This window comes from Jaculus jaculus, chromosome 2, assembly GCF_020740685.1.
Source record: "Jaculus jaculus isolate mJacJac1 chromosome 2, mJacJac1.mat.Y.cur, whole genome shotgun sequence".
Lineage (NCBI taxonomy): Eukaryota > Metazoa > Chordata > Mammalia > Rodentia > Dipodidae > Jaculus > Jaculus jaculus.
Window position 1 is genome coordinate 119,855,354 of NC_059103.1, and position 14,852 is coordinate 119,870,205.

The 14,852-nt window shown below is 37.1% G+C and overlaps 1 protein-coding gene across 2 annotated transcripts in view; it reads right to left on the reverse strand.

Moving 5' to 3' along the window:
• Nucleotides 1-14,852, reverse strand: part of Bmp2k (BMP2 inducible kinase) — a 146,960-nt gene that overhangs the window by 64,205 nt on the left and 67,903 nt on the right. For both annotated transcript variants that reach the window (XM_045143025.1, XM_045143024.1), the window contains exons 4-5: nucleotides 4,547-4,689; nucleotides 2,626-2,747 (exon numbers count right to left, since the gene is read on the reverse strand). In XM_045143025.1, coding sequence (XP_044998960.1) covers nucleotides 2,626-2,747; nucleotides 4,547-4,689 — 265 coding nt within the window. The remainder of the gene's footprint in view (nucleotides 1-2,625; nucleotides 2,748-4,546; nucleotides 4,690-14,852) is intronic.

A 14,852-nucleotide genomic window follows, 5' to 3' on the forward strand; every position in this document is an offset into this window, starting at 1 on the left:
CTATACTGCAGTAAACTAAACAGCAGAATATGAACTGCACAATGCAGGGTATTTATTCACTATTCCCTACCACCAAGAACAGTGTTAGCTCTGAATAAATACCTGTTAACTGGATGTTTAGTCCACAAACTCAAGTAGGCCACAGACCACAATGAAAGCTCTTACTAAGCTTATGCCCTTCAGGAAAATTAAACTGAGCATTAACTATACTTCACAATTACATTTGAAAGGAATTAAATATCCAGTAGGTTTTTAAAAAGAGTGGAATGTGTGGAGACATGACTTAGCAGTTAACACGTTTGCCTGCAAAGCCCAAGGACTTGCCCAGTACACACGTACAGCCAGATTCACAAGGTGGCACATGTATCTGGTTCATTTACAGTGAGTGGAGGCCCTGGCACACATACCCATTTTGTCTCCCCCCGCCTCAGCTTTCAAATATATAAATACATCTTTATAAAAGTATTTTTATATAAATAAATAAAATATATTTTTTTAAAGAGCTGGAGGGGTGGCTTATCGGTTAAGGCATTTGCCTGCAAAGCCAAAGGACCCTGGTTCAATTCCCCAGGACCCATGTTAGCCAGATGCACAAGGAGGCACATGCATCTGGAGTTTGTTTGCAGTGGCTAGAGGCCCTGGCATGCCCATTCTCTCTCTCTCATTCTCTCTCTGTCAAATAAATAAATAAAAATAAAATATTAAAAAATATATTTTTATGAAGAGTAGAACCCTACCACTACCACTAGAAACCTTGATCTTCAGATTTTTGATTATATGATTATACAAATATCCCAAGAAGCAATTCAAAATATTTCTGTGTTATTCAGGCCATTTATATTTATTAAGGTATTTGTTTTGATACAATAAGAAATAATCATGCTAGGATACACTTTGGGTAGAAAGATATATACTAGAAGTTCATGTAAATAAGTCAGAGCAGTACCAGCTCTCTAAACTATTTCAAAGAACAGCAACACAAATGATAGCTCCTAGACAGTCTTAAAACAACTGAGACTGTGGAAGTAATGACAGGAGATTCATAAAGGCAACTACTTAGAAATGTCTGTTCTGACATATCTTTCTCCCTTCTGCATCAACTTATTAGAGTAACTGAAAATAACAGTTCCATTTCTAAAACTGGAAGACAGGAAAGTTAGATGTTCTCACAGGTAGTTCAGCAAATAGAAAACATAGGATTAAGAAAAGCTAAAGCATATTTTATCAGAAAGCTTTCTAATGAACCATTACAAAGTAACAATGACTTAATAGTTTCAATACTTTCCATACATACATAAGTCAGTCTTAATTTAAAAATAAAGACAAAAGGTGAATTCAAAACCAACTTAAAATGACACTACAATTCATTTTAGAAGTTTCTACTTCACAATATAGACCAAACAATTTATATCCATATTAAAATATATTTCTCATTTCTCATTGCATATGGGAGTGAAAGCACCAAAGGCTAAAATATAATTATACAGCATCTGTCAGAGCACGGATTGTGAAAAGGGGAAGAAAACACTAGACGAGGGAAGCATTGCCATTGCCCTGGAGCTGGTTGTCAGTCTAGCAGTAAGAGCAGTATTCATGCCACAACTTCCTCTGCAATTTTCCCTGGGCCCCAGTTGGAAAATATTTTGCAAAAGTTGAGAGATCTAGAGTAAAATTTTATCTTCTAGAATAATGTAATAAAATATAAGGAAATAGATAAAACTTAGCAATTGTCTTAGATGGCATCTATGGTGAGAAGATTTGTCCATTTCACCTTATTGATTCTCAAAGTCAAACAATTTCCCATTAATTGTGCTGTGTCTTCTGATGTGGTTAGGTTTTGTGTGTGTGTGTGTGTGTGTGTGTGTGTGTGTGTGTTTTGTTTGTTTGTTTTGAGGTAGGGTATTACTCTAGTCCAGGTTGACTGACCTGGAATTCACTATGTAGTCTCAGGTGACCTCAAACTCAAGGTGATCTCCCACCTCTGTCTCCCAAGTGCTAAGATTAAAGGTGTGTGCCACCATGTCCAGCTTCCCACGTGATTATTTTTATTGGACTATATTTTTTTATTTTTCTTCATTATCTTTAACTTCTATGACACTACCAAACTTCCATAACAAATGTTTGCTATTTCTGCTCTTACCTCCAGCCTATCCTACAAAATTCTAGTGAAAAGGAAAATGGCTAAGCTAAGAGCAACCTCACCTTTACTTTTCCATTTTCTTGAACTATGTAGCAATATAATGTGTGGGCTTCCTTTATCCTAGTACAGTACACAAAACACATTTGCATTCAATAACCACTTATCCATGAAGCAAGTCTCAGGGCCCATGTTTCCACACCACTATGCTAGACCTATATAGTTAAATGATCATGTTAAGCACAAGAAGCAATCAATATTATCCTGATTTTTTTCTTTATTAGTTACGTACATACTACATGAGTAAACAGCCATTTGGTACCATTGTTAGCCTCCTCCCTGCTCTCCCCCTCAAAGGGACCCTCCTTATTGGGTATAGTGTCTATTCAGACATAATTATTTTTATTATGAGGGACTCTATAAATGGAAGAATCTAAAATCAGTATTGGCAAAGGTGGTCACAGACAAAAAACAGTAAGGGCACTTACTTTTTAATTTCTTCTTCTACCATATTCACTCCATCTCTTTGAGGATTAAGAAATTTATTTGTGGCACTGCCAAAGTCACAAAGTACATAATTTCCACCATCATTTAACAAAATATTTTCTACCTTAAATAAAGAAAATAATTATTTTAAAGTGAATATTCAGATTAAGTAGTTTATATACATGTACATAGACATAGGTGTACAGATGCCTCAGATTATACAGACAAATAGCCAGAGATTATACAGGCAGTTGCATATTCACTCCTGTTATCCTAGCATTCTCAAAGCTGAGGCAGGAGAACACAAGATTTACTCCTGTAATCCCAGCATTCCCAAGACAGAGACAGGAGGCCCAGATGGTGTGTAAAAGGCTCAAATATGGGCTGGAGAGATAGCTTAGTGATTAAGGCATTTGCCTGCAAAGCCAAAGGACCCAGGTTTGACTCCCTAGGACCCATGTTAGCCAGATGCACAAGGAGCACACACATCTGGAATTTGTTTGCAGTGGCTGGAGGCCCTGGCATGTCCATTCTCTCTCCCTCCCTCCCTCCCTCCCTCCCCCTCTCCCTCTTTCTCTGTCAAATAATAAATAAAAATAAAATATTTTTTAAAAGGGTCAAATACTCCTAAACCTTCACCAAAATGGCCTCTATCAAGCACAAAAACTAGTGGCAGAATCAAGTTTCACTCTTAAAGGGAAAAATGGAGGCACAATCCAAAACTTCATTCTATCTGTAGACATGAAATGGTAAAACACTTAAACTATACTTGTAATTAATTCCTGTAGATTGAATACCCATTATTCAAAATGTGTGGGATGAGAGGTATCTCAGATTTTAGATTATTTTTTTATCTTAAAGATGAACCTTGAGAATGAGAATAAACAATCATTTGTTTCAATCACATGTACATGCATGCATCCACACGTGCGCGCGCGCACACACACACACACACACACACACACACGGATAGTAATCTTATACAGTACTTTAATATCTGCTGCAGAATGTTACACTTCTGGTATCATGTCAGCACCCAAAATTTTTCAGTGGTACCTTTCTGGATTTTCTGATTAGGGATGCTTTACCTGGGACACCATTGTCATTTAAAATACTGAACTAGGGCTGGAGAGATGGCTCAGCAGTTAAGCACTTGCCTGTGAAGCCCAAGGACCCTGGTTCGAGGCTTGATTCCCCAGGACCCACATTAGCCAGATGCACAAAGGGGCGCACGTGTCTGGAGTTTGTCTGCAGTGGCTGGAGGCCCTGGCATGCCCATTCTCTCCCCCCTCCCTCTCTCTCTCTCTGTCTCTCTGCCTCTTTCTCTGACTGTTGCTCTCAAATAAATAAATAAAAATTTAAAAAAATAAAATACTGAACTAAAAATACATACCTAAATTTATACTTGAATTTGGAAATCAAGAGTTGAAATAACTAAAACAAATTATGTACACAGATTTTTTTGTATACTCTAATGTGAGTTCACAGGTCAGTATGGTACTTACTAACATGTGAAGTCTTGAACAGTTTGTTTACTTGTGCCTATCTTATGGGGAAGATGCAAGAAGAAATATGTAATGTGTTTGGGTCAATTCTGAAATATATTAAGAACACAATAAATTACTATTCTTTTTGACAATTCCTTACAAATAAGCTATTCAAGATTATTTTTATGCTTTCAAGATTAACAACCACATTCTAAATAACATTTCCTAATCTCTTTTATCTTAAGATCAATTTATAATATCTCCTTATGACTGGTTAAGGATTTATTCATTCCTTAAATATTTAATGTCTGCTATGGACATATTGTTCTAAATGCTTGGATATCAAAGAGAGGGCGGAGGGGAAGAGAAAGACGTAAAGAGAAAGAGATTCAAATGAAGATCAAATTCTAGAATATAAGTATTCCAAAGTCCATACCTTGAGGTCTCGGTGAATTATTGGAGTCTTGCACTGATGTAGCCTTGCAACAGCTTCGCAGGTGTCACAGAAGATCTGCAGTACCTCTGGCTCTGTGAAACCTGTCTGTAGCTTCTTATTCATCTGGTTCACAACCTGCCCAGCTAAGCAAGAAAGTAAGTTTGAGAGCAAGTATACCACCAACAAAACTGTCAGGAATGCCTTTGTGGTATCAGCTTATAAGGAAGTTAACTTTCTCATAATTCTCTCGTAAGGATACTTTTTTTATATTTTGTCTTTGAGATCACAGTATCTTAAGATAGATATTACCTGGATAGTACAATTGGCCATGTTGTAATGTTTAAACATTTCTGAAACAGCAGCTTTTCATACAATTAATGGCATATTAGATTTGAAACAATAACTGATATAGTTTATAATATTTATTTATTTTACTATTTATTTATGAGAGAAAGAAGAAGAGTCAGAGAATATGGGTGTACCAGGGCCTCTAGTCACTGCAAACAAACTCCAAATGCATGTGCCAACTTGTGCATCTGGCTTAAATGGGTCCTGGGAAATTGAACCTCCATGCCTTTAGCTTCGCAGGCAAGTACTTTAACTGTTATCTCTTCAGCAGGTTATTATGTTTTTATTGGGTAAGCAAACAATGGTGAACAAAAACAAGGTTTCTTTTAGTTCACTGGGAAGATAATTACATAAATTTATAACACTAATTTATCGATTTTTATAGTAAGAATATCAGGGAATTAGCATAGGAAACTGGAATTTAGATTGATGCAAAGGAAAGTGAGATTCATGTTGAGACTGTAGGGCAATGAGGAAGATTTAGGAGACTATGCTAGTAGAGGTGAGAAGGGTATACAAGCATCAGCTTCAGAAGGAGTCTGATGACCATGAATAACTTTCAAAGAGCCAAGGAGAGCAAACACACTGGCATAAATTACAGTGGATTAGCCATATCTTGAGAGCTAAAGAAACCTCCTAATCTGGCTTCTTAAAAGATTTGCTTGATTAGACTAGAGGGGAATCAGATGAGCTAATACAGTAATGCCTTAATCCTGATTTAAAATAACCTGAGTTGGTGGTGCAGGCCTATAATCCCAGCACTTTAGAGGCTAAAACAGGAGCACTTCAAAGCTGAGACCAGTCTGCACTATATCACAATGGGAAATATAAAAATAAGAAAGCAAGAAACAGTGAGCTCAAGGACTAGACTAACATACTAAAATCAAATAGCCACACATATACCATTGAGCCCTGAGATAATTATAATCATTGACCAATTAACCAAGAAGATTAATTAAGAAAAAGGTAATCATATCTTAAGAATCCAAGGAGGGATGAGATATAACTTAATGGTTTAATGCTTGCCTAGGAAACATATGGTTTACAGAGAAAGCATTCTAATGAAAATTGAATAAATATTTTAAAAGGCTGTTGTAGCCAATTGCTTACTGCTGGGACAAACACCCAACCAGAAAGAGTAGCTTATGAGAGAAAAGGGTTTATTTTGGCTTACAGACTCAAGGAGAAGCCCCATGATGGCAAGGGAAACATGGCATGAGCAGAGACTGGACATCACACCTCCTGACCAACATCAGATGAACAACAGCAACAGGAGAGTGTGCCAAACACTGGCAAGGTGAAGCAGGCTACATCACCTATAAGCCCCTCCCCAGTAACATACCTACTCCAGTAAGGATCCAATTCCTAAGTTGCCATCAGCTGAGGATCAAGCATTCAGAACACATGAGCTTACGGGGGATACAGATTCAACCCAACACAAAGGTATAAAGCATATATTAATTTGAAGCTTTCTAACACAAGGTTAAATAAATGGCTATTTGTTACTCTGCAATTTGTAAAAAGGTACATGCATCCTTACTCAATCCTTTTATCATCACTATGTAAACAGCAATCTCTTATCTTCTCTGAAACGCTTATCATACTTAGATCTGAAAGCACAAAGAACCCTAAGCTTACCTAACTTATCCTGACTTTGGGTAACTTATCCAGGTTTATTCAAAGATTGTACCTGACCAGGTAGTGATTTCTGCTGTTTTGTTGTTTGGAAGATTCCTGATGCTATTTTCATACTAAAAAAGAGTTGTTTCAACTAAAAATGAAACAGGAAGAAAATTGTTCTGGCCTTCACACATATCCTTCATATATATCTTGCATACACATCATACTGTAAGAAACTCAGGAGAAAGCTAGCTTCTTTTAGGCAGTTCGGGACAGAAACCCAGATGAACAAATGCCACCATACTTAGGCAGGACTAGAACTCACGTCTGGTCAAGACTCATCTCCAACAACTATAGCAGCCACTGATGCCCACAGTCTAGGACACTACATAGATGGGTGGTCTTCACTACAGGTGGGCTGGCCCTAGAGCCTGCCTTTCAAATCTACAAACCTGTCAGGTCTTCCCATTACGTACCTGAATGTGAACAAAGAATCCATTTTCAATTCACTATAAAGGGTTTTTCATAGGCTGGAGAGATTAATTAGCGGTTAAGCGCTGTGAAGCCTAAGGATCCTGGTTTGAGGCTCAATTCCCCAGGACCCATGTTAGCCAGATGCACAAGGGGGCGCACACACCTGGAGTTCGTTTGCAGTGCCTGGAGGACCTGGAGTGCCCATTCTCTCCCTCCCTCTCTCTCCCCCCCCTTCCTCCCCCTCTCTCCCTCCCTCCCTCTCTTTCTCTCTCTCCCTCCCCCCCCCCCGCCTTTCTCTCTTTGTCTGTCACTCTCAAATAAATAAATAAAAATAAACAAAAACATTAAGGAGGGTACTTATTAGCTGGTATTTTATGTATGTAAGTACAAAAATAGATCAATGGGGGTAAAAAGGTCCAAAGTGAGGTCAGGGGAAGAGACTGAGTAAAGGAAAGGTGGAGGGAGGGCTAATCAAAATCTGAGAGGATATAAATAAATCAAGTGCAATCCTTCAGTTTTGGACAATGAAACACTCAGGAGCCATAGATCGTTGCTAGAAAATTTTCAGTGCCAGAGAAGGGACACCTTCCAGTGAGTTGTTGACCAGGGAGGTCCCTGAGACCCCCAAAACATTATAGGCCATTGTCGAGGCCCTTGGTTTCCCACCAGGAATAGATGGTAAGACCCTATTGCTGAAGACTCCACATACTTGGGCTGCAAGGCCACTGAGAAATCCTGCTGGAACTGAGCTGATAACCTCCTCCATGTAGACCAGCTGACAGAAAGCTAGAAGAAGCCATTCTACAAGCAATTCAATGGGAGAAGGAGATACCACCAGGGAAGATACTCAACAGTGGACACTGAAAGCCTTATAACTGGCCAGCCAGGCCAAATGAGGCAACAGATACAATAGTGGCACATCTGTCATGGTGGAAACCAACTGCCCTCCAATTGGACTGGAGGCCTGCTCCATGGGAGGGAATACATCCTGATACTGAAAACTTAAAACAGGTAGTCATGAGCCCTAGGGTTGTAACATCTGCTGATGTCTGGATAAGTGTATATTCTATACTTATCAAACTGCCCAGTAAGCACTTCTCTTAATATTCATACCCTTATATTAATGCTACTCTCACTTTGGATAGAGAATCTTCTCTTTTCAGATGGCAGTGACCTTGGGACAACTCAGAAAGTATCATGGTGCTGGAAAGAAATAACTAGAGTACCAAGTAACATCTTGATCACACCTTCCAAGGCTCAGGGTCTAATGCAGAAGAGGTGGCAGAAAGAATGTAAGAGCCAAAGGAAGGGTTAAACTGCTTACAATGTGCTCCCTCCAGAGAAAAAATTGGCCTCGATATCCATGACCTCCTAGTGCCTGACACTACCTACACAAGACCATCATAAGAGGAGGGAAGAATCATGGCATCCAAATAGAGGAAAGACTTATTGAGATGGGGAGTAAATGTGATCAAGAATGGAATTTCAAAGGGGAAAAGTGGGGGAGGGAAGGTACTACCATGGGATATTTTTTATAATCATGGAAAATGTTTAATAAAATTGAGAAAAATAAATAAATAAAAATATTTTCAAAAAACAAAAAAAGATCTTTTCATGCTGCTCCCACTTCTCTCTCTCACTGAGTCTTCACACTCTGGTCACAGGGACACATAAGTCTGGCTACCTTCACCAAGCCTGGCTGGATGAGGGGTAGACCAGAGTACTGTTTCCTGGCCTGAGTAGTTTTTCTGATTTTCCTTTGGTCTCTGAATCTACCATATGTATATTTCCCTTATACTCTAGATCTACCACATGCATGCTTTTTCTAAACTCTGGGCCTGCTACCTGTGTAATTTCTCTAAATTCAAGCGAACCATGGATATAACTCTCCTTACTACTCATTTCTCATCTGTTTTACTTGGTGTCTGCTTTGATATTTCCCCTGTTATTCTTCCTTAAGCCACCACCATTTGCTCTCTTAAATTCTTCCTTGTGGAAGCTACCCACATTCTATCTTCCACATGTTTATGGTTCTACTTCAAACACTTCTCTTAGATGAATCTTACAGACTGTGTGTGCTTTTCATATAGGTGTATGTTTCATACTTTCCATGTCCTTGGATCTCTGCTCTAGCCATCTTAAATAAACTAAACAATTTGTGATTTATCCTTAAGTAAACTTAATTTTTAATTTATCCTTCTTGAATCCATTTCTATCAATTCTTTGTTAAAGACAGGATAAGACCTAAAATTAGGGTTCATATATTTGGGAGATCCCTCCTGAACCCCAAAATCCTGCATGAATATAAGACAAAGAAATCATATATATAAACTTATCCCACCCTCACAGATTACTAGAAACATCACAATAAACTATTAACAAATGCTAATTTCTTACCTTGTTTATTTATTTTTAAGCAGAGAAAAAAAAAAATGAAAGAGACAGAGAGAAAGAATGGGCACTCTAGGACCTCCAGCCACAGTAAAGGAACTTCAGATGCCTATGCCACTTTGTGTATCTGGCTTTACATGGCTACTTGGGAATCGAAACTTGGGTCATTAGACTTTGCAGGCAAGAGCTTTATCCATTGATCAATCTCTCAAACCCTGATTTCCTACCTTCTAAACAGACAATTTGGGTAAAAATTTCAAATCACAAAAAACCAAGTCCTCTGTGATAACTAATACTTTATATAGGCTAAATCACAAACATAGAAATAAAATCTGTGCATTCAAAATCAGTTTCTTGAAAAATTAGGTATTACTCAGGTTATTCAAATTAAAGAGCTTTAAAAGATCAAATTAAAAAATCAAAAACTATGCACTGGAGGTTTCTAAAAGCAAGATGAATATAGTTCTAAAATATTTTCAGATTTTCTACAGAACCAACTCATAAACAAAAGCTTTTTATACCCTGCCTAACTTCATAATTAATGGCATTTTCCTAACCTCGTAAAGTTGCCCAACAACTTTCACATATGAAAACATTTAACTACAACTTGATTTTACAAGAAAAAAATCAAGCTAGGCATGTGGCACATGCCTTTAATCCCAGCACTCAGGAAGCCAAGGCCGGAGGACCAGGAGTTCAAGGCCACCCTGAGACCATACAGTGAATTCCAGGTCAGCCTGAGATAGTGAAACTCTACCTTGAAAAACAAGCAAACAAAAAAGTCAAGTATATCCTAGTATGCCATTTCAATTACAATATTCATTTTTTTTTCACAAGATGTTTTAAGTTTATCGCTAGTAAACTGTATTACAGGGCTCAATACTTAAACTCTCCCTTTTCCACATCCTCTGCATATAGTTTTGTAGCTCCTCCCAATTTCTTGCAACCACCACAAGAGAAAGCCCATCCCAGGAGAGCCAAGCTAATCCACCTAGGACCAGCTAACCACCTGGCACACAGGCAAGCCCAGGCAAAACCAGCAGAACCACTTTGCTAAGCTCAAACGAAAGTAGCTGACCCACAGATACACAACAGAAATAATTACTGTTTTATGCTACTGTATTTTCAGGTCTTTTGTTATTTAGCAAAAGCTAATAGATATGTAACTCACAGAAATTTATATAGAACACCTAAAAAAAAACTTGGAAAGTCTTAAACTGACATATTATATATTCATAAAGCAAAATATTTTTAAAACACTGTTACTAGTGTCCAGAAGTTTAGTACTGAGAGTACATAATCCCATTAAGTGACAAATCAGAAAAACAGTAAGTTAAGTAGTACCAAGCCATGAATTTACAGATAGAAAAGAGGACTGTAAACACCAAAAACTTGAAACTATGTGGGAGTATATTGGCTATACAATACATTCTTCTACTTTCTCGAGTGTTATCCCCACCTAATCAAAGACAAATGTACATGAACTGAACACATTATACCATTTCTTTTACAAAAGTGCCTTCATTCTTAAAATACAGTTGGCTTTTATAAAGGAAGTAAAGAGAAAGTATTTTTCTACCAATCCCTCCTCTCCTACAGTACAATACAGGAAGCCTATAGAATACCAAACAGACAAAATCAGGAATGAACCTCTCACTGTCATATTATAATTAAACTACAAAACACACTAACTAAAGAAAACATATTGAAAGCAGCTACAGAGAAAAATCAAATCACATACAAAGGCAAGCCCATCAGGATAACAGCAGATTACTCAACACAAACTTTAAAAGCCAGAGGGGCTTAGATTGATGTATTCCAAGTTCTGAAAGATAAGGACTGTCAAGCAAAGTTACTTTATCCTGCAAAGCTCTTCATTCAAATAGACACAGGAACAAAGATATACCCAACCAAAAGACACAGGTTTGTAGACTGGGTTAAAAAGCAGCATCCTTCTATATGCCTCCAAGAATCTCACCTTTCCATAAAAGATGGACATTTCCTTAGGGTGAAAGGTAGAAAATGGTGTTTCAAGCAAATGGGCCTAGAAAACAAGCAGGAGTCACTATCCTAATTTCTGACAGGGTAGACTTTAGACCAACATTAGTTAAGAAGGTCAGGTTATATTGATTAAAGGAACACTACATCAGGCAGACATTACAATCCTAAACATATATGCACCTAACATAATTTCATCAAACATACACTATCAGAACTAAGGTCACAGATAGCACCAAACACAGTCGTACTGGGATATGCTATAAGAACATATATCCCACTAAGTTTAAAAATCTTAAAGAAATGGATTATTTATCTAGACTTATATGACCTATCAAAATTAAATCAAGATGAGATTACTTAATAGACATGGAGATCGAAGCAGTTATCAAAAATCTCCCAACAAGTGCTAGAGGAATGGCTTAGCAGTTAAGGTGCTTGCCTGCAAAGTCAAAGGACCCTGGTTCAATTCCCCATGACCCACGTTAGCCAGATGCACAAGGGGGTACACATGTCTGGAGTTCATTTGCAATGGCTGGAGGGCCTGGTGTGCCCATTCTCTCTGCCCCACTTTCTCTGTCAAATAATAAATAAATAAAAATAAGATATTTTTTAAAAATCTCCCAACTAAAAAAAAGTCCAGGCCAAGATAGATTCAATGGTGAATTTTACCAGACCTTCATGGAAGAACTAACACCAATGCTTCTCAAATTTTTCCATAAAATAGAAAAGGATGGAAACCTACCAAACTGCTTCTATGAAGCCAGACAAAGATAGAACAAAAAAAAGCAAATAAGAAAGAAAGAAAGAAAGGAAGGAAGGAAGAAGGAAGAAGGAAGGAAGGAAGGAAGGAAGGAAGGAAGGAAGGAAGGAAGGAAGGAAGGAAGGAAGGAAGGAAGGAAGGAAGGAAGGAAGGAAGGAAGGAAGGAAGGAAGGCAGTCAGTCACAGACCAATCTCCCTCATGAACATAGATGCAAAAATTCTAATCAAAATACTGGCAAATCTATCAGAAAGATCATTCACCCCGACCAAGTAGGCTTTATCCTACAGATGCAAGGATGGTTCAACATATACAAATCAGTAAGTGTAATAATTATATAAATGGATTGAAGGACAAAAAAATCACTTGGTCAACTCATTATATGCAGAAAAAAAATTTGACAAAATACAATGTCCCTTCATGATAAAAGTGCTACAGAAACTGGGCATAGAAGGAACACATCTCAAAATACGAAAGGTTATTTATGAAAAACCTAGAGCCAACATAACACTACATGGAGAAAACTTGAAACTTTTGCACTAAAATCAGGAACAAGACAAGGGTGTCCACTGTCCCCACTTTTATTTAGTATAGTACTGGAAGTCTTAGCCATCACAATAAGACAAGAGACACACATAAAAGGAATACAAATTGGAAAGTAAGAGAACAAGTTATCATTATTTGCAGTTAATGTGATTCTATACATAAGGATCTTAAAGAGTCTACCAGCAAACTATCACAGCTGAAAAACACTTATAGCCATGTAGCAAGATACAAAATAAACACATAAATCGGTAGCCTTCCTATATGCTAAAAAACACACAGAGGATGAAATCAGAGAATCACTTCCATTCACAATTGCATCAAAATAAATAAATTAAATAAATAAATAAAGTACCTTGGAATAAACCTAACCAAGGAAGTGAAGGATCTCTACAATGAAAACTTTAAAACACTCAAGACAGAAATTACAGAACTAGGAAAGACAACCCTTGTTCTTGGACTGGAAGAATCAATATTGTGAAAATAGCAATCTTACCAAAAGCAATCTACACATTCAATGCAATCCCCATCAAAATTCCAATGGTATTATTCACAGAAATAGATAAAATAATTTTAAAATTCATTTAGAAGCACAAAAAAACCTTGAATATCTATAACAATTTTGAACAACAAAAGGCTGGTGGTATCACCATATCTGGTTTTAACCTATATTACAGAGCCATAGTAACAAAAACAGCATTATTTTGGCACAAAGACATAATGTAGATCAATGGAACAGCATAAAGCACCCAAGATGTAAGTCTGGGTACCTACAGCCACCACATCTATCTACACAAGATCATCATAATAGGAGGAAAAGATGATGATATCAAGATAAAAGAGACTGAGAGGGGAAAATATATGATGGAGAGTAGAATTGCAAAAGGGAAAGTGGGGAGAGGGAGGGAATTGCCATGGGTTATTTCTATAACTATGGAAGTGGTCAATAATAAATAAATACATACATACATACATACATACATACATACATACATACATACATAAATGAAAAGTAAAATAAATTTTTAAAACTAAAAATAACATGGCAAAAATTCAAAATTCTATAGATGATTTGCATGATAAAGTTAAGGAATTTTCCTAACAACAGCAATTTTTTTTTAAAACAGAAGGAAAATAAATATGAAAAGAACATCAGATGATTTCTCAGTGGAGGAAGATAGCATCTTTTTAAAAAATTAAAAATTCATAGAATTTAGCCATGTATGGCGGCACATGTCTCTAATCCCAGCTCTTAGGAGGCAGAGGTAGGAAGATCACAATGAGCTTGAGACAACCCTGAGACTACATACTGAATTCCAGGTCAGCCTGAGCTAGAGTAAGACCCTACCTTGGAAAATTAAAAATAAATAAATAAATAAAAATAAAACGCTTCATAGAATTTAAAACTCAGAAGACAAAAAACATGTCTTATATAAAAAGAGATACCAAAAGACACAAGCTAAAAAGATACCAAAAGACACAAGCTAAATACATATGTTGTAAAATCTTAAAACACTAGAAGTAAATGAAAGAGTGTAATTTAAAATGCTTATAGAGAAAATATTTCACATTAAAAAATCACTGCACTAACACAGGCTTCTCAATAACAAGAGAAAGGGAAATAGAATAATGATTTCAAAGTTCTGTATCAGTATTATTTCTAAGTTAAAACACTTTAGCCAACAAAATCAATAAGCACATACAGTTAAAGAATAAAAATATGTTTCCATATTAAAGGTTTCCTCACACATATTCATTATCAGAAAGGTACAAAAAACCATATTCTTGCCTGAATCCTCTGTGCTGAGTGTGCACATGCAGAAAGGGTAGGACATAGCTCCTAGTTCATTCCCCACCTCCCAGTAACCTGGCGCCATTATACCTGCTCATAACTTGGAATGGTCTAGACCCTGTGTGCATGCTGCAGAAGCAGGCCTTTTGCTCTGGCTTCCTGACTGACCAACCCATGGATTTCTGGAGGGTGAGCATGGAAAAACACTCATGAAGATCCTACAAATTAATACTTGCTTCCTCCTTAATGAAATAAGACTTTTGCCCCAAGATGGATAGACTACAACTCAACAAAAATAAATAAATAAATAAAAATAAACCAAAATTCAGAAAACAGAGTTCTCTACCAAGGATGCCTATTTCCACAAGGGAAGCCTCTA